General features: G+C 46.7%; 2 protein-coding genes across 2 annotated transcripts in view; one reads left to right on the plus strand and one right to left on the minus strand.

The window, feature by feature from the left end:
• Positions 1-5,475: 5,475 nt before the first annotated feature.
• Positions 5,476-9,382, minus strand: LOC123397538 (probable ethanolamine kinase). The gene is made up of 11 exons (XM_045092065.1): positions 9,096-9,382; positions 8,837-8,928; positions 8,240-8,346; positions 7,814-7,919; positions 7,458-7,580; positions 7,244-7,335; positions 6,840-6,924; positions 6,589-6,694; positions 6,434-6,497; positions 5,946-6,038; positions 5,476-5,860 (listed from the first exon to the last, which is right to left on the minus strand). Exons 1-11 carry the CDS (start codon positions 9,245-9,247, stop codon positions 5,732-5,734), a joined length of 1,149 nt encoding a protein of 382 aa, XP_044948000.1. The 5' UTR covers positions 9,248-9,382; the 3' UTR covers positions 5,476-5,731.
• Positions 9,383-10,544: 1,162 nt separating this feature from the next.
• LOC123396828 overlaps positions 10,545-25,883 on the plus strand; it is a gene marked incomplete at its 5' end in the record, with an annotated part of 29,717 nt that continues 14,378 nt past the window's right edge. The window contains 1 exon segment of the mRNA XM_045091634.1: positions 10,545-11,011. Within this exon segment, the coding sequence (XP_044947569.1) occupies positions 10,545-11,011 (467 nt within the window).

The following is a 25,883-nucleotide window of genomic DNA, read 5'->3' on the forward strand; positions in this document are numbered from 1 at the left end:
CTGAAGTAACCACCGTAACCAAGTCACCTCTGCCGTCAAAAGAGCCATCGCTCGCAACTCAGCCTCTGCACTCGAACGGGAAAATGCAATATGTTTCTTCGTCTTCCAGGCAATGAGAGAACCACCAAGAAAAACACAGTAAGCAGAAAGTGAACGGAGATCTGAAGGATCACTAGCCCACGTAGCATCCGAATAGGCATGAAGCTGTAAAGAACTGGAGCGAGGAAAGAATAGACGGTGAGAGATCGTGCCCCGAAGATATCGGAGAACACGAAGGAGATGACTATAGTGAACCGATGTGGGAGTAGAGACAAACTGACTCAGAATATGAACCGGATAAGAGATATTCGGACGAGTGGCAGCTAGATAAACAAGACTGCCAACAAGATGACGATAGCGCGTCGGGTCAGGGAGGGGATCACCATCAGTAGCAGAGAGGTGAACATTGAGCTCCATAGGAGTCTCAACAATGCGCTCTTCAGTAAGAGCACCACGAGCAAGAAGATCCTGGATATACTTTTCCTGGGATATAAAGAAGCCATCAGAGGTAGAAGAGACTTCAATCCCAAGAAGGTAGCCAAGAGGTCCAAGATCAAAAATAAGGAACTGCTCACTAAGACGGGCCTTGACAAAGGCAATATACTCGGGGTCATCCCCAGTGATGACCATGTCATCAACATAGAGAAGAAGAAGAGTCCGACCATGAGGAGAAAGGTGAATAAACAATGCTGGATCATGAACACTGGGTGAAAAACCAGCGGTGGTCACCACAGAGGCAAAACGCTCAAACCAGGCGCGGGGGGCTTGCTTAAGGCCATAGAGGGAGCGACGAAGACGACATACCATGCCATCAGGAATAGAATACCCAGGTGGAGGCTGCATGTACACCTCCTCACGCAGCTCACCATTAAGAAAAGCATTCTTAACATCAAGCTAAGAGATAGACCAGTGGCGTGTAGAGGCCACGGCAAGAAGTGTACGAACAGTGGTCATATGAGCCACAGGAGCAAAAGTCTCGTCATAATCACGACCATGCTCCTGCTAAAAACCACGAGCCACAAGACGAGCTTTGTGACGCTCAAGAGAACCATCGGAGCGAGTCTTAACCTTGTAGACCCACTTACAAGTGATGGGACGGACTCCGGGAGGAAGAGAAACAAGATCCCACGTACCAGTGCGTTCAAGAGCAGCAATCTCCTCAACCATCGCAAACTGCCATTCAGGATGAACAACATCCTGATGATAAGTAGTCGGCTCAAGAACAGCAGCGCCAGCGGTGGAAAATCCAAAGCGATCAACAGGCGGACGAGGACGAGATCGCAAGCCATAAGTAGGATGAGACGAGGATGACGACACATCCGCAGAGGCATCCATAGAACGTGAACAACGAGTGTAACACTGAGGAAAAGATGGAACAATGGAAGGAGGAATCGCCAAAATAGAATCGGGGAGTGGCGACGAAGAAGTCACCGGAGATGAAGGTGTAGAATCCGGTGACATGCTAGAAGAAGAGATCGTGGAAGATGGTGGCGACAAATCGACTGGAGGTGGAGAAGCAGGGGGAGCGGAACGAGTAGGCAAAGGCTCGACGGGCGTGATAGGTGTCTCAGGAAAAGTGAGAAAAGAGATATCCTCCACTGTAAAAGTCGAGGAAGATGGGCGTGGGTAGAAGGGACGAGACTCATCAAAAGTCACATCCCGAGAGATACGCATCCGACGACCGATAGGATCCCAACAACTATAGCCCTTATGCTCATCACTATATCCTAAGAAGACACACTCAACAGACTGAGCTATCAGTTTGGTGCGTTCGCGGGGGGCAAGAAGAACATAGCAAACACAACAAAACAAGCGAAGCATCGAATAATTGGGAGAACGATCAAAAAGACGCTCGGAAGGAACACCACCCTGTAGGGCAGCTGAAGGCTGGAAATTGATGAGATAGGTGGAGGTGGAGACGGCCTCAGCCCAAAAATGAGGCGGGAGAGAGGCAGCAATCATCAATGCACGAGCCGTCTCAAGAAGATGACGATGCTTGCGCTCAGCAACGCCATTCTGAGCGTGAGCACCAGGACAAGAGAATTGAGAGAGAGTCCCTTGCTCAGCAAGAACACCACGCAACATCTTAGAGATATATTCGCCAGCGGAGTCAGCACGGAACACACGAATGGGAGAAGAGAACTGAGTATGAACCATGGCAGCAAAACGCTTATAAATGGATAACACCTCACTACGAGAAGTCATGAAATAAAGCCATGTGTAACGAGAGAAGTCATCTATGAAAATAATATAGTATTTATGACCCCCTTTAGAAGTAAAGGGAGCCGGCCCCCATACATCGGAATGAACTAAATCAAAAGGACGCTTAGACACTGACTCACTATGTGGATATGGTAGCTGAATCTGCTTGCCAAGACGACAACCCTGACACTTTAAAGAGGCATCTCCTGAGACACACCCCAGAAGACCTCGATGAACTAACGACGACAAACGAGAACCACACAGATGACCAAGTCGATGATGCCACTCCTGGAAAGAACCAGTAGCCGAGGCAACCAAAGCGGAAGAACTCGCGATAGAGTGGGGCAGCGGAAGGAACATGAAGCCAGTCCAAAACATTTTATGTTTTCTTCAAACTTTTATTTCAAAATTCTAAGTTTTATAAATTGCAGAAGTTTTTCAAAGTTCTAAATTATTTAAATTAAAAAATGGAACAAAAAAATGAAAATAAAAAACGAGACTAAAAACAGAGGCATGAACTGTATTTAAGATTTTTACACAGACTTTTGTTTAAAATCATTGACTTTTTTTATTTTATGGACATTTTCTCAAAATTTAAACATTTTTTGTATATGCAAACATTTTTCAAAACTCCTGAGTAGTTTGTGAATTCCCAAAATATATATGTTTTTTTTGAATATTTTATTTCGAAATTCTCACTTTCTTAAAATTGAGAAAAGTTATTTGAAGTTCTAAATTATTTAAAGTAGAAAAACAAAATGGAACTGCAAAGAAAAATTGAAAACTGAACTAAAAAAACAGGCGCCCACGCATGGCCCGGCCCAAACAGGTGTGCTGCATTTTTTTCCAATGCCCAGAGCGTAATATAGGAGGCGTCTACATGGGTCGGCCCAGTCCGGAGATTTTCCTGTTTGAAACGTTTTCTATGACTCGCATTGGTGGGTAATTTTAGCCAACTTTAGAGGCAATTTAAATGACGTACGGCAGAAGCGGTACCTGCTTTATTATTAGGGAGAGAGGTAAGACTACCGGACTCCTCCCAGATATGTACCGGAGTCCTACCAGATACGTGATACAGTAATATGTTTCAACAGATCCATCAGCCTGTCCAAATACAATAGTTTCTATAAAAATTAGTGATGTACGGTATTTTAGAAGATTCTCTTCTTCCTTAATAATCACTTCTTCTTACTCTCAAGAGACAATTTTTCAGGTAAGACGTACTGTCAACTTTACTGAAACATCAAACTCCAAGGAGACGACACGACAGAACAGGAGAACATCTGCATTCAGTAGCGCATTTTTTCAGTGGAGACCAGCACATAAATGCAGCCGTTACAATGTACAGGTCAAATTCTACAGAAACAATAATCTATTCTGCATAATCACTAACTAAACTAATATATGTACACGAGCTGAAATGGTTACAAAATTTGGTAGAAGCTCCAACTAAGTTCACTCCTGGCTCCTGGCAGATCATTCATTTGGTAGAAGCAGCAATAGCTAATGAGGAAACTGCCCCGGTGTTTGTTCAGAATCATCTACAATCATTTCTAAATAACGTTCAGTACAACGGTATTGTTATTGGCATATCTTATTACCATTGACTCCTGAGATCATCTCTTCTTCACATTGTACAGACCATCATTCAGAAGCAAAGCGAGAAGACCATGAAATCAGATGACAATGACTCACAGTTGATGGGGAGAAACAAAATAAGAACAAGTGTATATAAATATTGCGTGGCCGCGCGAACCAGTTTGAGATATTTCAAACGCGCTCAAGGATAAGAAATGAGATATTTGAAAGATATGTAGGTCAAGAAAGAGTACACAATACCGTTGTTAGTAGGTGCAACCATGCAGAAATAGCTAACCTCCAGTTCTACCCCCCCCCCCCTGATTTTGACCTCTGTAAAGAAAAGATCTTCGGCACCACAGTTACAATCATCAGCTCCTTTAGTCTTCATAGTGAAATTGATATGATAGTACCTACGACCATTGCCCCCAGCAACTGATTCCAAGCACACAACATTTTTGAGTTCATATGCAAGATCCCGAAATTAAGAAACATCAATATGATCACCAACCAACTGTTATATGAATATATGACAACACAATGCAATCTTCTAGAAAAGAAGAAAAAAATGAGTGCGGGAGAGATGAGCAGAGATCAAACCCCTGAAAGATGGTGCTGGTCATTATACTTGTCCACCAAAGTTTGAACCAACTGGCGCTTCCAATAACGCCTTTCATCCATTTGTTGCGATTCTGAAAGCTTCTTTCTTGTGCCATCAGGACAGTAAAGAGATAGTCTTACCACCCTTTCCAGCCGAGAAACGGTTACAACTCTAGGACTGCACCTTATGGAATAGACAGCTAATCTGAACTTCATTGAATGAACATAACCATGGTCCTTGAGCGAATAAAAGCGAACGATGGTAGGCAGTTTTGCACTCCGATCTGGGACGCTTGGCACCAGAACCGCTCGCCGGCGTCCCGCCGCCGCCCCTGGGTGCAGCGGCGCCGGCCGTAGCGGTGCTCCTGGCCCGGTTCCTGACGAAGGCGCGCTGGAAGCGCCACGGCATGAGCGCCTTGTACCTCCGCCCGCTGGTCGCCCTGGGCGGCACCGCCGCCTCCCCGATCTCCATCTCGCGCCGCGGCCGCCCTCCCGTCGCCTCGCGCATCTTCTCGGACGGGCCCCTGTATTCGGAGGAAAACAAATCTCGCCGGGTCTCAGCACAGATCGAACGGAAGGTGCCAGAGAGGGGGAGAGAGAGAGGAGATGGGGTCAGGAGAGGAGGGGGCGTACCTGAGCGAGGGCCGGCTGCGGCGACCTCACCTTCCCACCTCGACGTCGGTGACCGTCGGTGAGGATCTCCTCCAGTCCGCCGACAAGGGCGCCGCCACTCACCTTGTCGTGCTCCAATGCGGCTGGAAGAGGATAAGATCAAACAAAGGATGGCGACTGAAAATTTTACAGATGCAGGGGCTTTCTTGCAAATCTGAAACGTTTTTCCACATATCCACTTAATCAGGGACTGCGGGTTGAATGCTCGAAAATGGAGGGACTTTTTCGTAAAAAAGCCACGACGGACGACAGAAGCGCTACGCGCTTTATTATTAGGGGAGATTGCAAACACCGTACGAGGAAAAAAAGACTCTTTTTACTGTGAAAATTTTGTCACACGTTGAAAGAGTTTTGGGTAATCTAATCAATTGCGGCATACAGTGATACACAAAACAGAATTCATTAGGCTTGTGTTTGTAGCAACCAACAGGTGTACATTATTCACAGATTGTACAACTTTCTATTGGGCACTACATGCCTCCTGCAGGAAAATAGGCGGAAAAGGAAGAATCTCACAGCTGACATAATCATAAGACGACACTTGCTAATAATTAACACATACAGCAGCCGATCATCCGCGCTTGCCTCCAAAGTATAAGTGGGCGGCAAAGAAGTGGCTCCGGGACACAACTTCCAAGCACTAGCCACTCCTCAGTGAAGAAAGGAAGCCTTGTGTCAAGGAGAAACAGAACTCTCGCTGTTTCTTGTATTCACCGTACCGTAGGAAGAAGTATCCAAGGTAATCAAAATCGATTGGGGATACCCTTGCCTGCAATTAGATTACAGCACATATTTTGTTATGACAGTTGCATGGCACTCTTCCTATGTGCTAAAAGTAGATTAATGGTGTTTACCTGAATGAGTGCCCACAATGCCCAGTAGACGTGCGATGCCAATCTGAAGGTGTTTGTTTCAGTATAAAGGGCATCCAGATTCTGCTCTTGGACCTTCGGTAAAAGGACAGTCAGATTGTTATGGTGAAAGTATATTACGCGAGAATTATCTATGTTCTGCTATTCGAGGAAGACACTTGTTTTCTCAGTAGCACTCTGAATGTCTTCCTACCTTGTATTGTATGGATGCCAAGTATCCTACTTTTCTCATAAAAAGATGCAAATCATCTTTAACTTATAAGATGTAAAGTACATGTAGCACATGACCTGGTGTTTTTCTATTTAATTCCAAAATGAGAAACAAAGCTACTCTTAGAATGAGCACCATCTAAGTTACAGTAGTGGGCACTTATGAATATCTTTCTTTCCACGGAGACAAAACCTGCACAACCTATGAATACCTTTCAGTTGGTTTTGCCCAGAGAAGATAATGTATTGAATTCACATACCTCACTTGGTCTATCGGATAGATAATTCCTGAAGAAATGGTACTGTGCATCTTTATCTGGGTACCTAAATGAAGCAACAAAATAAACATTAGTACTAGGCAAGAGCAAAGACCAAAGCTCCATTGGACTATTCAACCAGCAAGAAGAGAACGTACAAGTTATAGTCACAATCAAAGCCCGCGTACTCATTGAAATGGTTTGCGATGTCGTAGCCACGGTAGCTATATGATCCATATTCAAAATCAATGAAATAGAGCTTCTCTGCAAAACAAAAAAGGGAAGACAATATTACAACAAACAGAGAGACAATCTAAGCCTTTGCAAAACGGGCAAAAGGAAAGCTTAAGTATGAAAGCATAATGTACTAAACAATCAAGAGAAGGTGACAAGCTAATGTGATATTTACCTTCCAAATCATTTAGCATCAGATTACCCGATAGCAAGTCATTGTGTGCAAAAACGACAGGAGCATGCAAAAGATCGGAGAGATCCTATAAGAGGACAGCAAGACATTATATTCACGGATACCAATTTAGCAAACAGTCATGTAGCCATTTGATTGAATGATTGTGCTATAGGATTAATCTAATAGCATGAATACGTAATATGCCTTTGTGACAAAGCCAAATTAGAAAGAAAAAAACTCCCTCTGTAAACTAATATAAGGCTGTTTAGATCAATAAAATGGTGATCTAAACGGTCTTATATTAGTTTACAGAGGGAGTACTCCTTTAGGAATATGAAACTGAAGTGCACTCAAATTGCTGCAGTGGTCAATAGTACATGACGGTAAGTCTTATAACAAAGTACCTTAAGTTCTTTAACTTCATCTTGTATTTCTCTAAAAGAGATCGTCTCATACCTCTTCTGCTTCTCGTTATCTTCAAACTTCAATACGGAAGCTAAGATAAATAGTTCACAGCACACAACAACATTACGTAATGTCATTCATGATGAGACTGAAATAAAAGTAACCAATTCCAAAATGAAATATCCAAAACAAATTCGGGGTTGGGAATGTAACCTTTTTTCAAAAACTTGAATATGTCATTCCACAACTGTGGTTCTTTTGATCCCGGTATATCTACTTGATGAAATTTCTGTAGCTGCTTGGCAATTTCAGCAGCTATTCTAGGTTCCTTCATGTCTGAAAAACAGAACAAGGGAAATAAACACACTATTTGCAGAAGCATTTATCGCAGACTCTCCAGTCTCTACACACCTATGGGTGCAAAATAACAACCACTGAGTATATACCTAAAACCACAGATCACTTCAAATTACCGTGTGAAAAGATAGAAAATGAGAAAAGATAAATCGCTCCATTAAGTAGACAATGAAATCACCCATTTGTATTGTGCAGAATATAAAAATGCCTACCTGAAGGTGTTAGTGTCCTAGCATGGATGAATGACGAAACCACTCCATTCTCAAATACTCCAAGTAACCGAGCCCCAAACCCTGCAGCTGAGAGATATGGTATGGCCTAACCATGATTGTAATAGATGTATGCATTAGGAAACAGTTCAGCCCCAAAAATGACAACAGAATACTCGGTTTACTTGACAACTTAGTTTTATGTAACAATGAGGTACTTCGAGTGTTATGGCATAGGTACTATTTCTATGGAAGGAAATGACCATTGCATTTCAGAAATTTTAAACTGAACCACAACTAAGAAAGCACCAACAAATAAACCAATACTGTAATGGACAATCAATCACAGGAACACTACAGAATGCAGGTAAATATTACTACATGCCAGTAGCACAAACAATTTTCATACACTATGATTGAAACTCTCACCTGCAATTCCCTCTCCCGATCAATCACCAAGTCTGTATTTGGGCCATACAGCCGAACAGTCACAGAAGACTGACTATCCGTGCCTTCTTTGACAGATACTTTCAGCACTGCAGGTCATGAACATCACGAACAATATAAGATAATCATTTAGGTATTATTGCTGTATCTATGATTCACAAGTAAATTATGTACAGTTGCTCATAGAAACGGTTATTATTTCATAACGCCTCTAAAATAATGGGTCCTGAACTCCGGATGCAATGATAGTAGGAGTGTTTTCGAAGCAGAAATGAGTGCAAAACACTGATGATAAAGAGTGTATGGTCTCAAAAAGGCTGCCAGATGCAATCAAGTTCTAGTGCCACATCTGAAACGATGAGCAAAGTGTGGCAGCAAGCAAACATTAAAGTGCAGTCATTAAGTTATGGCATGGTCTGTGTGGACAATTCAAGCAACTGCCTTGCCTAAGAATTACTATAATTACATAGCCTCTGTTTTTTTCCTCTTTCAAGCATGCTCAGGTAGTCATGTGAGGGAGATGGATCAGGAGCCAGGACAGTGCCGCAAGCCATGCCACTGGCAAGGAGCAGAACTCACACAGGTTGGTGATACCGCCGGACACCGTCGAGATGGAGAAGCACGAGCTGTCCAGGGACGACCACCCCTTCACCAACTCCTTGCAGAGATCTCTGGAGAAGCAAGCAACCTTATTATATTAGAAAAACAAAACGGGAAGCGGGGAAATAATCAGGGGCAGCGGCGCCTGTCGCTCTCTACTAGGCATTTCTCCAAACACCGTCAGTTCATACACCCGCGCGCGCAGAAGCAAAATGGGGAGAGGGGTCAGGGGACTTGCATGACGCGGGGGGTCATCTCGGGGAGCGGCAGCGAGATGTCGACCGCGGCGGCCGACGTGGGCACCTCCGCCGGCGCCGCCCTCGTCTTCTCCTCGCCGCCGCCGCCGGCACCGCCGGCGACCCCGCTCCAGCTCCGGCCATCCGATCCCATGTCCCTCGCTTCCGGGCGATCCTTTCGCTCGCGCGAGGAAGCTCGTTGTCGCGGGGCTATTCTGGTGGGAGCCTCAAGGCGATTCGGTGCCGATGCGATGCGATGCGATCGGAGAGGGACGGAAGTGTGGTGGAGGAATGCGGGGCCTCGAACAGAGGACACCATTTATAGGGCCCAGTCGCCACCCGCCGCGTGGCGGGGGAGGCCAGGAGGGGCCGCCCACGTCAGCTGATGCCCAGGCCCCACCGACCTACCCACCGGGTAGGGTGCCCGTGGCGGCAATCGCGTGGTCCCTGGGATGGGACAGCGACGGGCTTTTGTGTGGCGTGATGGACGGTGAGGATTCGGTGGCTTGTACGGGCCCGCTCAACAGTCACGTGATGGGGGGCCCTCCTCCCTTTGTCTGTTGCTCACTGTCGCTGGGGCTGTCTGGATTTGGGGCGATGCCGGCTCTGTTTTTCTCTCGAGATATTTTGGATGGATGGTGATTTTGTTAGACCATCTCCAACACGCGCCATACAAGCGTCACACCGTAAAAAAAGCAGTTTTAGCGCGCGCGCAACGCGGCTGGCAGCTCCAGCGGGCGCGCGCCATTTCCAGTTCAGCTCGCTGACCGAAACGCAATCCCGCGCCCCTTATTTGCTGCGCCGGCTCCCGCACCCGCGACTCTCCCGCGCTCGCTCCCCCCATCCGGCCGCGCCGCCGCCGCCGCTCGCGCCCCCGCGATCGTTCAGCGCTTCCCTCGCCTATCCCCGCGCCGCCGTCGTCGCCCGCGCCCGCCGGCGGCCACTCAGGCGCTTCCCCGGCCTGTCTCCGCTGCGGGCGCCGCCCGCGCCCCCCGGCGACCGTTCAGGCGCTTCCCCGGCCTCCCCGCACCGCCGCGCTTCCGCCCCACCCCCTCCTAGTCCGGCCGGCCCTCGCGCACCTCCGACGTCCGAGGAACAGCGCCCGAGAGCTCGCTGCCGCGCCGCGCCCGCAAGGTGTTCGACAAAACGCCTACAAGGTAAGTATTGCTCCAAACTTATGAATTTGGTGCATGTTTTGAATGGTAGTTTTTATAGTATAGTATTGAACATTGTAGATGAGTTCGTCGTATGATTCTTCCGAAGAAGAATTTGATATGGAAGAGGAGGAGGATCTTGCAATGATCATAGCTATGCATATCAATAAAAAACCGAAGCACGGTGGTTCGGTTATGGGTCGGGAGAAAATTTGGAGAGATAGGATTGATGCCCATAACAGATTGATGAAGAACTATTTCGTGGAGAATCCCACATACCCGTAGTCGTATTTTCGTCGCCGGTTTAGGATGAGCACAGACTTGTTCAAGCGCATTGCAGAGAAACTAGCGAGCCATGACCGGTTTTTTCAGCAAAGGAGGAATGCCGCCGGAGAGCTCGGGCATAGCACCTTTCTGAAGGTGACAGCCGCATTGCGTATGTTGGCAAACAGTATCCCGGCTGATCTAGTTGATGATCACTTGGCTATGGGTGAGAGTCAAGCCATCATGTGTGTCAAGTGCTTTGCAGTGGGAATTGTGCAAGTGTTTAGCGAGGAGTATTTGAGATCTCCCACTGCTGAAGACGTCGCAAGGCTATTGGCGATGAACAAGGCTCGCGGCTGTCCTGGCATGCTTGGCTCAATAGATTGCATGCATTGGAGTTGGAAGAATTGTCCAAAGGCATGGCATGGGCAATTCCACGGCCAAAAAAAGGGCTCCACTATAATCCTTGAAGCGGTGGCCGATCAGGAGACTTGGATTTGGCATGCATTCTTTGGAATGCCTGGATCTTTAAATGATATCAATGGTGTCAACCGGTCACCACTGATGAATAAGATTGCAGATGGTGAGTTGCCACCGGTGCAGTTTGTAGCAAATGGTCGTACGTACAACTATGGCTATTATCTAGCGGATGGCATATATCCAAAGTGGCAAACCTTTGTGAAGCCGTTGAAAAAGCCGGAAGGTAAGAAAAATCTTGATTTCCACAATGCTCAGGCAGCTGCTAGAAAAGATGTGGAGAGAGCATTTGGGATTTTGCAAGCCCAATTTGCTATTGTGAGAGGACCGGCTAGATTCTGAGATCAAAAAATGCTTTGGTACATCATGCACGCTTGTGTGATCATGCACAACATGATCATCGAGAATGAGCGTGGCCAAGATTTAGATTACTTACAGTATGAGCTCTTGGGACATCCCGTGCGAGTGCGACGGAGGGCTGAAAGGGTAGCCCGTTTTGTTGCCTCCTATCATGTCATTCGGCGTCCCGCAACGCACAATGATCTTCAGAAGGATCTGATTGAAGAGTGGTGGGCATGGCATGGACGACAAAGAGCATGATTTGGTTGTGTTTATTGCATTATTTGTATTGTATTGTTCATGAACTATTGGTTGTGTTTATTGCATTATTTGTTGTACTGAAGGATAAACTATTTGTTTGAGTTGTAATGACTATTTATTGTTGATTTATTTTGCTTGTTTGATCGTTTTTGCTCCTATTTTTTGAAATGTATATGTGGTTTGTGCGTGCTGCGCGCGCTGCATTTTTGGGCACTGCTGGAGCGGCGCTCGCGCGCTGCATTGTAACGCGGCTGTTGGAGCCAGCGCCTATCCCCGCGCTAAACCAGCCGAAGCGCGCGCGGCAAACACATTTTTGTTAGAATTATGCCCTAGAGGCAATAATAAATATAGTTATTATTATAATTCCTGTATCGAGATAATCGTTTATTATCCATGCTATAATTGTATTGAATGAAGACTTAAATACATGTGCCGATACATAGACAAAACACTGTCCCTAGCAAGCCTCTAGTTGGCTAGCCAGTTGATCAAAGATAGTCAGTGTCTTCTGATTATGAACAAGGTGTTGTTGCTTGATAACTGGATCACGTCATTAGGAGAATCACGTGATGGACTAGACCCAAACTAATAGACGTAGCATGTTGATCGTGTCATTTTGTTGCTACTGTTTTCTGCGTGTTAAGTATTTGTTCCTATGATCATGAGACCATATAACTCACTGAGACCGGAGGAATACTTTGTGTGTATCAAACGTCGGAACGTAACTGGGTGACTATAAAGATGCTCTACAGGTATCTACGAAGGTGTTCGTTGAGTTAGTATGGATCGAGACAAGGATTTGTCACTCCGTGTGACGGAGAGGTATCTCGGGGCCCACTCGGTAATACAACATCACACACAAGCCTTGCAAGCAATGTGACTTAATGTAAGTTGCGGGATCTTGTATTACGGAACGAGTAAAGAGACTTGCCGGTAAACGAGATTGAAATAGGTATACGGATACTGACGATCGAATCTCGGGCAAGTAACATACCGAAGGACAAAGGGAATGACATACGGGATTATATGAATCCTTGGCACTGAGGTTCAAACGATAAGATCTTCGTAGAATATGTAGGATCCAATATGGGCATCCAGGTTCCGCTATTGGATATTGACCGAGGAGTCTCTCGGGTCATGTCTACATAGTTCTCGAACCCGCAGGGTCTGCACACTTAAGGTTCGACGTTGTTTTATGCGTATTTGAGTTATATGGTTGGTTACCGAATGTTGTTCGGAGTCCCGGATGAGATCACGGACGTCACGAGGGTTTCCAGAATGGTCTCGAAACGAAGATTGATATATAGGATGACCTCATTTGATTACCGGAAGGTTTTCGGAGTTACCGGGAATGTACCGGGAATGACGAATGGGTTCCGGGAGTTCACCGGGGGGGGGGGGGGGCAACCCACCCCGGGGAAGCCCATAGGCCTTGGGGGTGGCGCACCAGCCCTTAGTGGGCTGGTGGGACAGCCCAAGAAGGCCCTATGTGCCATAGGAAGAAAATCAAAGAAAAAAAAAGAGGAGGTGGGAAAAGGGAGAAGGACTCCTCCTTCCAAACCTAGTTGGACTCGGGTTGGAAGGGGAGGGTTCCCCCCTTAGGCTCGGGCGACCCCCTTGGGAGTCCTTGGAACCCAAGGCAAGGCTCCCCCTCCTCCCCCTATATATACGGAGGTTTAGGGCTGATTTGAGACAACTTTGCCACGACAGCTCGACCACATATCTCCATCGCGTTTTTGCGGAGCTCGGGCGGAGCCCTGCCGAGACGAGATCATTACCAACCTCCGGAGCGCCGTCACGCTGCCGGAGAACTCTTCTACCTCTCCGTCTCTCTTGCTGGATCAAGAAGGCCGAGATCATCGCCGAGCTGTACGTGTGCTGAACGCGGAGGTGCCGTCCGTTCGGCACTAGATCGTGGGACTGATCGCGGGACGGTTCGCGGGGCGGATCGAGGGACGTGAGGACGTTCCACTACATCAACCCCGTTCACTAACGCTTCTGCTGTACGGTCTACAAGGGTACGTAGATCACACATCCCCTCTCGTAGATGGACATCACCATGATAGGTCTTCGTGCGCGTAGGAAAATTTTTGTTTCCCATGCGACGTTCCCCAACAGTGGCATCATGAGCTAGGTTCATGCGTAGATGTCTTCTCGAGTAGAACACAAAAGTTTTTGTGGGCGGTGATGTGCGTTTTGCTGCCCTCCTTAGTATTTTCTTGATTCCGCGGTATTGTTGGATCAAAGCGGCTCGGACCGACATTACTCGTACGCTTACGAGAGACTGGTTTCATCGCTACGAGTAACTCCGTTGCTCAAAGATGACTGGCGGGTGTCAGTTTCTCCAACTTTAGTTGAATCGGATTTGACCGAGGAGGTCCTTGGATGAGGTTAAATAGCAACTCATATATCTCCGTTGTGGTGTTTGCGTAAGTAAGATGCGATCCTACTAGATACCCATGGTCACCACGTAAAACATGCAACAACAAAATTAGAGGACGTCTAACTTGTTTTGCAGGGTATGCTTGTGATGTGATATGGCCAACGATGTGATGTGATATATTGGATGTATGAGATGATCATGTTGTAATAGATAATATCGACTTGCACGTCGATGGTACGGCTACAGGCAGGAGCCATAGGGTTGTCTTTATACTAACGTTTGTGCTTGCAGATGCGTTTACTATTTTGCTAGGATGTAGCTTTAGTAGTAATAGCATGAGTAGCATGACAACCCCGATGGCGACACGTTGATGGAGATCATGGTGTGCCGCCGGTGACAAGAAGATTGTGCCGGTGCTTTGGTGATGGAGATCAAGGAGCACGTGATGATGGCCATATCATGTCACTTATGAATTGCATGTGATGTTAATCCTTTTATGCACCTTATTTTGCTTAGAACGACGGTAGCATTATGAGGTGATCTCTCACTAAAATTTCAAGACGAAATTGTGTTCTCCCCGACTGTGCACCGTTGCTACAGTTCATCGTTTCTAGACACCACGTGATGATCGGGTGTGATAGACTCAACATTCACATACAACGGGTGCAAAACAGTTGCGCACGGGGAACACTCGGGTTAAGCTTGACGAGCCTAGCATGTGCAGACATGGCCTCAGAACACATGAGACCAAAAGGTCGATCATGAATCATATAGATGATATGATTAGCATAGGGATGCTTACCACTGAAACTATACTCAACTCACGTGATGATCGGACTTGAGCTAGTGTAAGTGGATCATGAACCACTCAAATGACTAGAGAGATGTACTTTTTGAGTGGGAGTTTAGCGAATAATTTGATTAAGTTAAACTCTAATTATCTTGAACATAGTCTAAGTCCACTTTGAATATATTTGTGTTGTAGATCATGGTTCACGCGACAGTCACCCTGAATTTTAATACGTTCCTAGAGAAAGCTAAGTTGAAAGATGATGGAAGCAACTTTGTAGACTGGGCTCATAATCTTAAGCTAATCTTACAAGCTGGAAAGAAGGATTATGTCCTTAATGCTCCGCTAGGAGATGAACCACCCGCTACGGCTGATCAGGATGTTAAGAACGCTTGGTTAGCACGTAAGGAGGACTACTCAGTAGTTCAATGTGCAGTCTTGTATGGCTTAGAACCGGGACTTCAACGTCGCTTTGAGCGTCATGGAGCATTTGAGATGTTCCAAGAGTTGAAGTTTATCTTTGAGAAGAACGCCCGGATCGAGAGGTATGAGACCTCCGATAAATTCTATGCTTGCAAGATGGAGGAGAACTCGTCTGTTAGTGAACATGTGCTCAAAATGTCTGGGTACTCAAACCGTCTAGCTGAGCTGGGGATTGAACTCCCGCAAGAAGCTATCACTGACAGAATCCTTCAATCACTGCCGCCAAGCTATAAAGGCTTTGTGTTGAACTACAACATGCAAGGGATGAACAAGTCTCCCGGCGAGTTGTTTGCGATGCTGAAAGTCGTAGAGTCTGAACTCCGTAAAGAGCATCAAGTGTTGATGGTGAATAAGACCACTAGTTTCAAGAGAAACGGCAAAGGCAAGAAGGGCAATTCAAAGAAGAGCGGCAAGCCTGTTGCCAATCCGACGAAGAAACCCAAAGCTGGACCTAAGCCTGAAACAGAGTGTTACTATTGCAAGGGTATGGGTCACTGGAAGCGCAATTGCCCCAAGTATCTGGCTGATAAGAAGGCGGACAAAGAAAAATCAGGTATATTTGATATAGATGTTATTGATGTGTACTTAACCGGTTCTCGTAGTAGTGCCTGGGTATTCGATACCGGTTCTGTTGCTCATATTTGCAACTCGAAACAGGAACTGCGGAATAGACGAAGGCTGGCGAAAGATGAAGTGACGATGCGCGTAGGAAATGGTTCCAAGGTTGATGCAATCGCCGTCGGCACAGTTTCACTTCAGTTACCATCAGGATTAGTTATGAACTTGAATCATTGTTATTTAGTGCCTGCGTTGAGCATGAACATTATATCTGGATCTTGTTTATTGCGAGACGGTTACTCTTTTAAGTAAGAGAATAATGGTTGTTCTATTTCTATGAGTAACATCTTTTATGGTCATGCACCCAATGTGAGAGGATTGTTCATATTGAATCTTGATAGTGATACACACATACATAACATTGAGACCAAAAGAGTTAGAGTTAACAATGATAGCACCATATTTTTATGGCACTGCCGCTTAGGTCATATTGGTGTAAAGCGCATGAAGAAACTCCATGCTGATGGACTTTTGGAGTCACTTGACTTTGATTCACTTGACACGTGCGAACCATGCCTCATGGGCAAGATGACTAAAACTCCGTTCTCCGGAACAATGGAGCGTGCAAGTGACTTGTTGGAAATCATACATACCGATGTGTGTGGTCCGATGAGCATAGAGGCACGCGGCGGATATCGTTATTTTCTCACCTTCACTAACGATTTGAGTAGATATGGTTATGTCTACTTAATGAAGCACAAGTTTGAAACATTTGAAAAGTTCAAGTAATTTCAGAGTGAAGTCGAAAATCATCGTAACAAGAAGATCAAGTAACTACGGTCTGATCGTGGGGGTGAATATCTGAGTTTCGAGTTTGGTGCTCACTTAAGACAATGTGGAATCGTTTCACAGTTGACACCGCCTGGAACACCACAGTGTAATGGTGTGTCCGAACGTCGTAATCGTACTTTATTAGAGATGGTGCGATCTATGATGTCTCTTACCGATTTGCCGTTATCGTTTTGGGGTTATGCATTAGAAACAGCTGCATTCACATTAAATAGGGCACCATCAAAATCCGTTGAGACGACACCATACGAACTGTGGTATGGCAAAAGGCCAAAGTTGTCGTTTCTTAAAGTTTGGGGATGTGATGCTTATGTCAAAAAGCTTCAGCCTGAAAAGCTGGAACCCAAAGCGGAAAAGTGCATCTTCATAGGTTACCCAAAAGAGACAGTTGGGTACACCTTCTATCTCAAATCCGAGGGCAAAGTGTTTGTTGCTAAAAACGGAGCTTTTCTCGAGAAGGAGTTTCTCTCGAGAGAATTGAGTGGGAGGAAGATAGAACTTGATGAGGTTGACGAACCTCTCATCCCTCTGGATGGTGGCGCAGGGCAAGGGGAAACCTCTGTCGTTGTGACGCCGGTTAAGGAGGAAGTTGATGATGATGATCATGAAACTCCAGTTCAAGTTTCTGTTGAACCACGCAGGTCGACGAGACCACGTGCTGCTCCAGAGTGGTACGGTAATCCCGTCTTGTCAATCATGTTGTTAGACAACAATGAACCTGCAAATTATGAAGAAGCAATGGTGGGCCCAGATTCCAACAAATGGCTAGAAGCCATGAAGTCCGAGATAGGATCCATGTATGAGAACAAAGTGTGGACTTTGGAAGTACTACCTGAGGGCCGCAAGGCTATTCAGAACAAATGGATCTTTAAGAGGAAGACGGACGCTGACGGCAATGTGACCGTTTATAAAGCTCGACTTGTGGCAAAGGGTTTTTCACAAGTTCAAGGAGTTGACTACGATGAGACATTCTCACCCGTAGCGATGCTTAAGTCCGTCAGAATCATGTTAGCAATAGCTGCATTTTTCGATTATGAAATCTGGCAGATGGATGTCAAAACGGCGTTCCTTAACGGTTTCCTTAAGGAAGAGTTGTATATGATGCAACCCGAAGGTTTTGTCGATCCTAAGAATGCTAACAAGGTGTGCAAGCTCCAGCGATCCATTTATGGACTGGTGCAAGCATCTCGGAGTTGGAACAAACACTTTGATGAGGTGATCAAAGCATTTGGGTTTATACAAGTGGTTGGAGAATCTTGTATTTACAAGAAAGTGAGTGGGAGCTCTGTGGCGTTTCTAATATTATATGTGGATGACATATTGCTGATTGGAAACAATGTAGAGTTTTTGGAGAGCATAAAGGATTACTTGAATAAAAGTTTCTCTATGAAGGACCTAGGAGAAGCTGCTTACATTCTAGGCATTAAGATCTACAGGGATAGATCAAAACGCCTGATAGGACTTTCACAAAGCACATACCTTGATAAAGTTTTGAAGAGGTTCAAAATGGAACAGTCCAAGAAAGGGTTCTTGCCAGTTTTACAAGGTACGAGATTGAGTAAGACTCAGTGCCCAGCAACTGATGAGGATAGAGAGCATATGAGCACCGTCCCCTATGCTTCAGCCATAGGTTCTATCATGTATGCAATGTTGTGCACTAGACCGGACGTTAGCCTGGTCATAAGTATGGCAGGTAGGTTCCAGAGTAATCCAGGAGTGGATCACTGGACGGCGGTCAAGAATATCCTGAAGTACCTGAAAAGGACTAAGGAGATGTTCCTCGTGTATGGAGGTGACGAAGAGCTCGCCGTAAAAGGTTACGTCGATGCAAGCTTTGACACAGATCCGGACGACTCTAAGTCGCAGACCGGATACGTATTTATTCTTAATAGGGGTGCAGTAAGCTGGTGCAGTTCCAAGCAGAGCGTCGTAGCAGATTCTACATGTGAAGCGGAGTACATGGCTGCCTCGGAGGCGGCTAAGGAGGGTGTCTGGATGAAGTAGTTCATGACGGATCTTGGAGTGGTGCCAAGCGCACTGAATCCAATAACCTTGTTCTGTGACAACACGGGTGCCATTGCTCTAGCAAAGGAACCACGGTTTCACAAGAAGTCCAGGCACATCAAACGACGCTTCAACCTCATCCGCGACTACGTCGAAGGGGAGGACGTGAATATATGCAAAGTGCACATGGATCTGAATGTAGCAGACCCGCTAACTAAACCTCTTCCACGGGCAAAGCATGATCAACACCAGAACTGTATGGGTGTTAGATTTATTACAATATAATTCACATGATGATGTGAGGGCTAGATTATTAACTCTAGTGCAAGTGGGAGACTGTTGGAATTATGCCCTAGAGGCAATAATAAATATAGTTATTATTATAATTCTTGTATCAAGATAATCGTTTATTATCCATGCTATAATTGTATTGAATGAAGACTTAAATACATGTGTGGATACATAGACAAAACACTGTCCCTAGAAAGACTCTAGTTGGCTAGCCACTTGATCGAAGATAGTCAGTGTCTTCTGATTATGAACAAGGTGTTGTTGCTTGATAACTGGATCACGTCATTAGGAGAATCACGTGATGGACTAGACCCAAACTAATAGACGTAGCATGTTGATCGTGTCATTTTGTTGCTACTGTTTTCTGCGTGTCAAGTATTTGTTCCTATGACCATGAGATCATATAACTCACTGACACCGGAGGAATACTTTGTGTGTATCAAATGTCGCAACGTAACTGGGTGACTATAAAGATGCTCTACAGGTATCTCCGAAGGTGTTCGTTGAGTTAGTATGGATCGAGACTGGGATTTGTCACTCCGTGTGACGGAGAGGTATCTCGGGGCCCACTCGGTAATACAACATCACACACAAGCCTTGCAAGCAATGTGACTTAATGTAAGTTGCGGATCTTGTATTATGGAACGAGTAAAGAGACTTGCCGGTAAACGAGATTGAAATAGGTATACTGATACTGACGATCGAATCTCGGGCAAGTAACATACCGAAGGACAAAGGGAATGACATACGGGATTATATGAATCCTTGGCACTGAGGTTCAAACGATAAGATCTTCGTAGAATATGTAGGATCCAATATGGGCATCCAGGTCCCGCTATTGGATATTGACCGAGGAGTCACTCGGGTCATGTCTACATAGTTCTCGAACCCGCAGGGTCTGCACACTTAAGGTTCGACGTTGTTTTATGCGTATTTGAGTTATATGGTTGGTTACCGAATGTTGTTCGGAGTCCCGCATGAGATCACGGACGTCACGAGGGTTTCCGGAATGGTCCGGAAACGAAGATTGATATATAGGATGACCTCATTTGATTACCGGAAGGTTTTCGGAGTTACCGGGAATGACGAATGGGTTCCGGGAGTTCACCGGGGGGGCAACCCACCCCGGGGAAGCCCATAGGCCTTGGGAGTGGCGCACCAGCCCTTAGTGGGCTGGTGGGACAGCCCAAGAAGGCCGTATGCGCCATAGGAAGAAAATCAAAGAGAAAAGAAAAAAAAGAGGAGGTGGGAAAAGGGGGAAGGACTCCTCCTTCCAAACCTAGTTGGACTCGGTTTGGAAGGGGAGGGTTTCACCCGTAGGCTCGGCCGACCCCATTGGGAGTCCTTGGACCCCAAGGCAAGGCTCCCCCTCCTCCCCCTATATATACGGAGGTTTTAGGGCTGATTTGAGACAACTTTGCCACGGCAGCCCGACCACATATCTCCACGGTTTTACCTCTAGATCGCGTTTTTGCGGAGCTCGGGCAGAGCCCTGCCGAGATGATATCATCACCAACCTCCGGAGTGCCGTCACGCTGCCGGAGAACTCTTCTACCTCTCCGTCTCTCTTGCTGGATCAAGAAGGCCGAGATCATCGTCGAGCTGTACGTGTGCTGAACGCGGAGGTGCCGTCCGTTCGGCACTAGATCGTGGGACTGATCGCGGGACGGTTCGCGGGGCGGATCGAGGGACGTGAGGACGTTCCACTACATCAACCGCGTTCACTAACGCTTCTGCTGTATGGTCTACAAGGGTACGTAGATCACACATCCCCTCTCGTAGATGGACATCATGATGATAGGTCTTCGTGCGCGTAGGAAATTTTTTGTTTCCCATGCGACGTTCCCCAACATTTTTTGGGCGCGGCGCGAAGCGCGGCTGTTGGAGATGCTCTTAGTGCGGCGCGCTAATCATTGGCCGGTCCGGTAAGACGTGTCTCCTCCAATTTGCAAGAGGCAACAAATGAGGAGAGAAGTGAATGCATCGAATGGCTAGCAATTCTTTGTTTAGGGTTGGTCATGTGTCCATAGGTGACTTCATTACTTCATTAGGCCAACTCCACTGCGCGACTCCATCTTGTCCGGGTGCGTCCGTTTAGGGTAGAACTGACGAATAGCGCGGCCCAACGCACGGACCCAAACGGACAAATGTCCGGATTTCGTCCGTTTTTGATCCATCCCCGGTCCAAACATGCGCCGAGTTTGGGGGAAACGGACATTGCGCGGACGCGCTTGCCGCACGTCCTTGTCCGCCCATGGCCCGCGTGTCGGGGACACAGGTATTCCTAGAAATTCCAATGCCTCCACCCTATCTCCCGCCCCTCCCCGTCGACGGTGCCTCCGCTATTCTCCGACCACCTCAGCCCCCGGCCGTCCATAGAAAACCATGTCTCGACATGGCCGCCACCACGCCCACGCTTTCGTCGTAGTCTGGGCGTCGATCGGAGGAGGTTTGGCCTCGCTGTCGTAGCCAGCGGCAGAGTGGATACGACCGCAAGCGACGTACCACGACGCCCACGACAGCTTCCGACGAGTGCTCCAGAGCGGCTAGTAGCCGGCCACCAACCACCCCTGCATCGAGGTGATCATCGCGGCCTCTTTGCCACCACGACCGCAAGGTGTTCGACACTTTGCCCGCAAAGGTATGGCACAGTGTGTTGGGTTAAGTAGCATAAATTCAAAAAAATTCCTACGCATATTCAGATCTTCCTATGGAGAGATCAGCAATGAGAGAGGGGTGAGTGCATCTTCATACCTTTGAAGATCGCTAAGCGGAAGCATTGCTAGAACGCGGTTGATGGAGTCGTACTCGCGGCGATTCAGATCGCGGTGTGATTCCGATCTAGTGCCGAACTACGGCACCTCCGCGTTCAACACACGTGCAGCCCGGTGACGTCTCCCGCACCTTGATCCAGCAAGGAGGAGGGAGAGGTTGGGGAAGCTCTCCGGCAGCACGACGGCGTGGTGTCGATGGAGAGACGAGGTCTCCCGACAAGGCTTCGCCAAGCACCGTGGGAGGAGGAGGAAGGAGGGGAGCAGGGCTGCGCCGAGGGGAGAAGAAACGGTGTCCAAAACAGCCCCAAACCCCTCTCTATTTATAGGAGGAGGGGAGGGGGTGCCACCCCTAGGGTTTCCCCCCTAGGTGGTGCGGCAGCCCCCCAGATGGGAGGTGTGGTGGCTAGGGCAGGGGGAGGGGGTGGCGCACCCCTTAGGTGGGCCTTAGGCCCACCAGCGCCAGGGTTCCCCCCCTTGTCTCCCTCCTGCACCTTCGGCCTCTTGTGGGAGGCGCACCAGCCCACTTTGGGCTAGTTTCCCTCCCTCTTTTGGCCCATGCTACCTCTTGGGCCTAGTGGCCCCTCCCAATGGACCCCCGGGACCATTTCCGGTGGTCCCGGTACGCTACCAGTGACGTCCGAAACATTTTCGGTGTCCAATACCATCCATCCTATATATCAATCTTTACTTCCGGACCATTCCGGAGCTCCTCGTGATGTCCGGGATCTCATTCGGGACTCCGAACAACTTTCGGTAACCTCGTATAACATTTCCCTATAACCCTAGCGTCATCGAACCTTAAGTGTGTAGACCCTACGGGTTCGGGAAGCATGCAGACATGACCGAGACGCTCTCCGGCCAATAACCATCAGCGGGATCTGGATATCCATGGTGGCTCCCACACGTTCCACGATGATCTCATCGGATGAACCACGATGTCAAGGATTCAATCAATCCCGTATAGAATCCCTTTGTGCGTCGGTATAGAACTTGCCCGAGATTCGATCGTCGGTATACCTATACCTTGTTCAATCTCATTATCGGTAAGTCTCTTTACTCGTTTTGTAGCACGTCATCCTGTGACTAACTCCTTAATCACATTGAGCTCATGATGATGTTCTACCGAGTGGACCTAGAGATACCTGTCCGTCACACGGAGTGACAAATCCCGATCTCGATTCGTACCAACCCAACAGACACTTTCAGAGGTACCCGTAGTGCACCTTTATAGTCACCCAGTTACGTTGTGACGTTTGATATACCCAAAGCACTCCTACGATATCCGGGAGTTGCACAATCTCACGGTCGAAGGAAAAGACACTTGACATTAGAAAAGCTTTAGCATACGAACAATACGATCTAGTGCTATGCTTAGGATTGGGTCTTGTCCATCACATCATTCTCCCAACTGTGATCCCATTATCAATGACATCTAATGTCCATGATCAGGAAACCATGATCATCTATTGATCAACGAGCTAGCCAACTAGAGGCTTGCTAGGGACATATTGTGATCTATTTATTCACACATGTATTACCGTTTCCTGTTAATACAATTATAGCATGAACAATAGACGATTATCATGAACAAGGAAATATGATAATAACCATTTTATTATTGCATCTAGGGCATATTTACAATAGTCTCCCACTTGCACTAGAGTCAATAATCTAGTTACATTGTGATGTATCGAACACCCATAGCATTATGGTGTTGATCATGTTTTGCTCGAGGAAGAGGTTTAGTCAACGGGTCTGCAATATTCAGATCCGTGTATACTTTACAAATATCTATCACTCCACTCTGGACATGGTCTTGGATGGAGTTATAGCGGCGTTTGATGTGCTTGGTCTTCCGATGAAACCTAGGCTCCTTGGCTATGGCAATGGCCCCAGTGTTATCACAGAAGTGCGTCATTGGACCTGACATGCCTGGAACCACTCCAAGGTCGGTGGTGAGCTCCTTCATCCAAATTCCTTCATGAGCCGCTTTTGAAGCAGATATGTACTCCGCTTCACATGTAGATGCTTCCACGACTTCTTGCTTGCTGCTGCACCAGCTCACTGCCCCACCATTCAAAACATATATGTATCCGGTCTGTGACTTAGAGTCATCCGGATCTGTGTCGAAGCTAGCATCGACATAACCCTTTACGACAAGCTCTTCGTCACCTCCATAAACGAGAAACATCTCCTTAGTCCTCTTCAGGTACTTAAGGATATTCTTGACCGCTGTCCAGTGTTCCATACCGGGATCACTTTGGTACCTCCCTACCAAACTTATGGCAAGGTTTATATCAGGTCTGGTACACAGCATGGCATACATTAGAGAGCCTACGACTGAAGCGTAGGGGACAATACTCATCTTCTCTCTATCTGCTACCGTGGTCGGTGACTGAGTCTTACTCAATCTCATACCTTGCAAAACTGGCAAGAACCCTTTCTTTGAGTTTTCCATATTGAACTTCTTCAGTATCTTGTCAAGGTATGTACTTTGCGAAAGACCTATGAAGCGTCTCGATCTATCTCTATAGATCTTGATGCCTAATATGTATGCAGCTTCTCCAAGGTCCTTCATTGAAAAACTCTTGTTCAAATAGGCCTTTATGCTCTCCAACATCTCTATATTATTCCCCATCAATAATATGTCATCCACATACAGTACGAGGAAAGCTATAGAGCTCCCACTCACTTTCTTGTACAGACAGGCTTCTTCGTAAACCTGTATGAACCCAAACGCTTTAATCACCTCATTGAAGCGAATGTTCCAACTCCGAGATGCTTGCACCATCCCATAGATGGAGCGCTGGAGCTTGCGCACTTTGTTAGCACCCTTAGGGTCGACAAAACCTTCTGGTTGCATCATATACAACTCTTCCTTAAGATTCCCGTTAAGGAACGTTGTTTTGACGTCCATTTGCCAAATTTCATAATCATAAAAGGCGACAATTGCTAACATGATCCGGACGGATTTCAGCTTCGCTACGGGAGAGAAAGTCTCTTCGTAGTCAACTCCTTGAATTTGTCGAAAACCCTTTGCGACAAGTCGAGCTTTATAAACGGTCACATTACCGTTTGCATCAGTCTTCTTCTTGAAGATCCATTTATTTTCTATGGCTCGCCGGTCATCAGGCAAGTCCACCAAAGTCCATACTTTGTTCTCATACATGGATCCTATCTCAGATTTCATAGCTTCAAGCCATTTGTTGGAATCCGGGCCCGCCATTGCTTCTTCATAGTTCGAAGGTTCACCGTTGTCTAACAACATGATTTCCATCACAGGGTTCCCGTACCACTATCGTGCGGAGCGTGCCCTTGTGGACCTTCGCGGTTCAGTAGTAACTTGATCCGAAGCTTCATGATCATTATCATCAACTTCCTCTTCAGTTGGTGCAGGCGCCATAGGAGCAATTTCCCGCGCCGCGCTAGTTTCCTGTTCGAGAGGGGGTGTAATTACCTCATCAAGTTCTACTTTCCTCCCACTTACTTCTTTCGAGAGAAACTCTTTCTCTAGAAAGGATCCGTTCTTGGCAACAAAGGTATTACCTTCGGATCTAAGATAGAAGGTATACCCACTAGTTTCCTTAGGGTATCCTATGAATACGCATTTCTCCGCTTTGGGTTCGAGCTTCTCTAGTTGACGTTTCTTCACATAAGCATCGCAGCCCCAAACTTTAAGAAACGACAACTTAGGTTTCTTGCCAAACCATAGTTCATACGGTGTCGTCTCAACGGATTTAGACGGTGCCCTATTTAAAGTGAATGCTGCAGTTTCTAATGCGTATCCCCAAAATGATAGCGACAAGTCGGTCAGAGACATCATAGATCATACCATATCTAATAAAGTGCGATTACGACGTTCAGACACTCCGTTGCGTTGGGGTGTGCCAGGCGGCGTCAGTTGTGAAACTATTCCACACTTCCTTAGGTGTGTGCCAAACTTGTGACTCAAATATTCTCCTCCACGATCAGATCGTAGACACTTAATTTTTCTGTCATGTTGATTCTCAACCTCACTCTGAAATTCTTTGAACTTTTCAAACGTCTCAGATTTGTGCTTCATCAAGTAGATATACCCATATCTACTCAAATCTTCGGTGAGAGTGAGAACATAACGGTAGCCACCGCGAGCTTCAACGTTCATTGGACCACACACATCAGTA

The sequence above is a fragment of the Hordeum vulgare genome, chromosome 5H (assembly GCF_904849725.1).
Source record: "Hordeum vulgare subsp. vulgare chromosome 5H, MorexV3_pseudomolecules_assembly, whole genome shotgun sequence".
Taxonomy (NCBI): Eukaryota; Viridiplantae; Streptophyta; class Magnoliopsida; order Poales; family Poaceae; genus Hordeum; species Hordeum vulgare.

Excerpts from the sequence above, each read along its gene's own strand:
- LOC123397538 (XM_045092065.1), bottom strand. The coding sequence starts at position 9,247 with ATGGGATCGGATGGCCGGAGCTGGAGCGGGGTCGCCGGCGGTGCCGGC. Across the intron at positions 8,929-9,095 it reads GAGATGACCCCCCGCGTCAT|AGATCTCTGCAAGGAGTTGG; the intron begins GCAAGTCCCCTG and ends TTGCTTCTCCAG. Across the intron at positions 5,861-5,945 it reads CATTGTGGGCACTCATTCAG|GCAAGGGTATCCCCAATCGA; the intron begins GTAAACACCATT and ends ATCTAATTGCAG.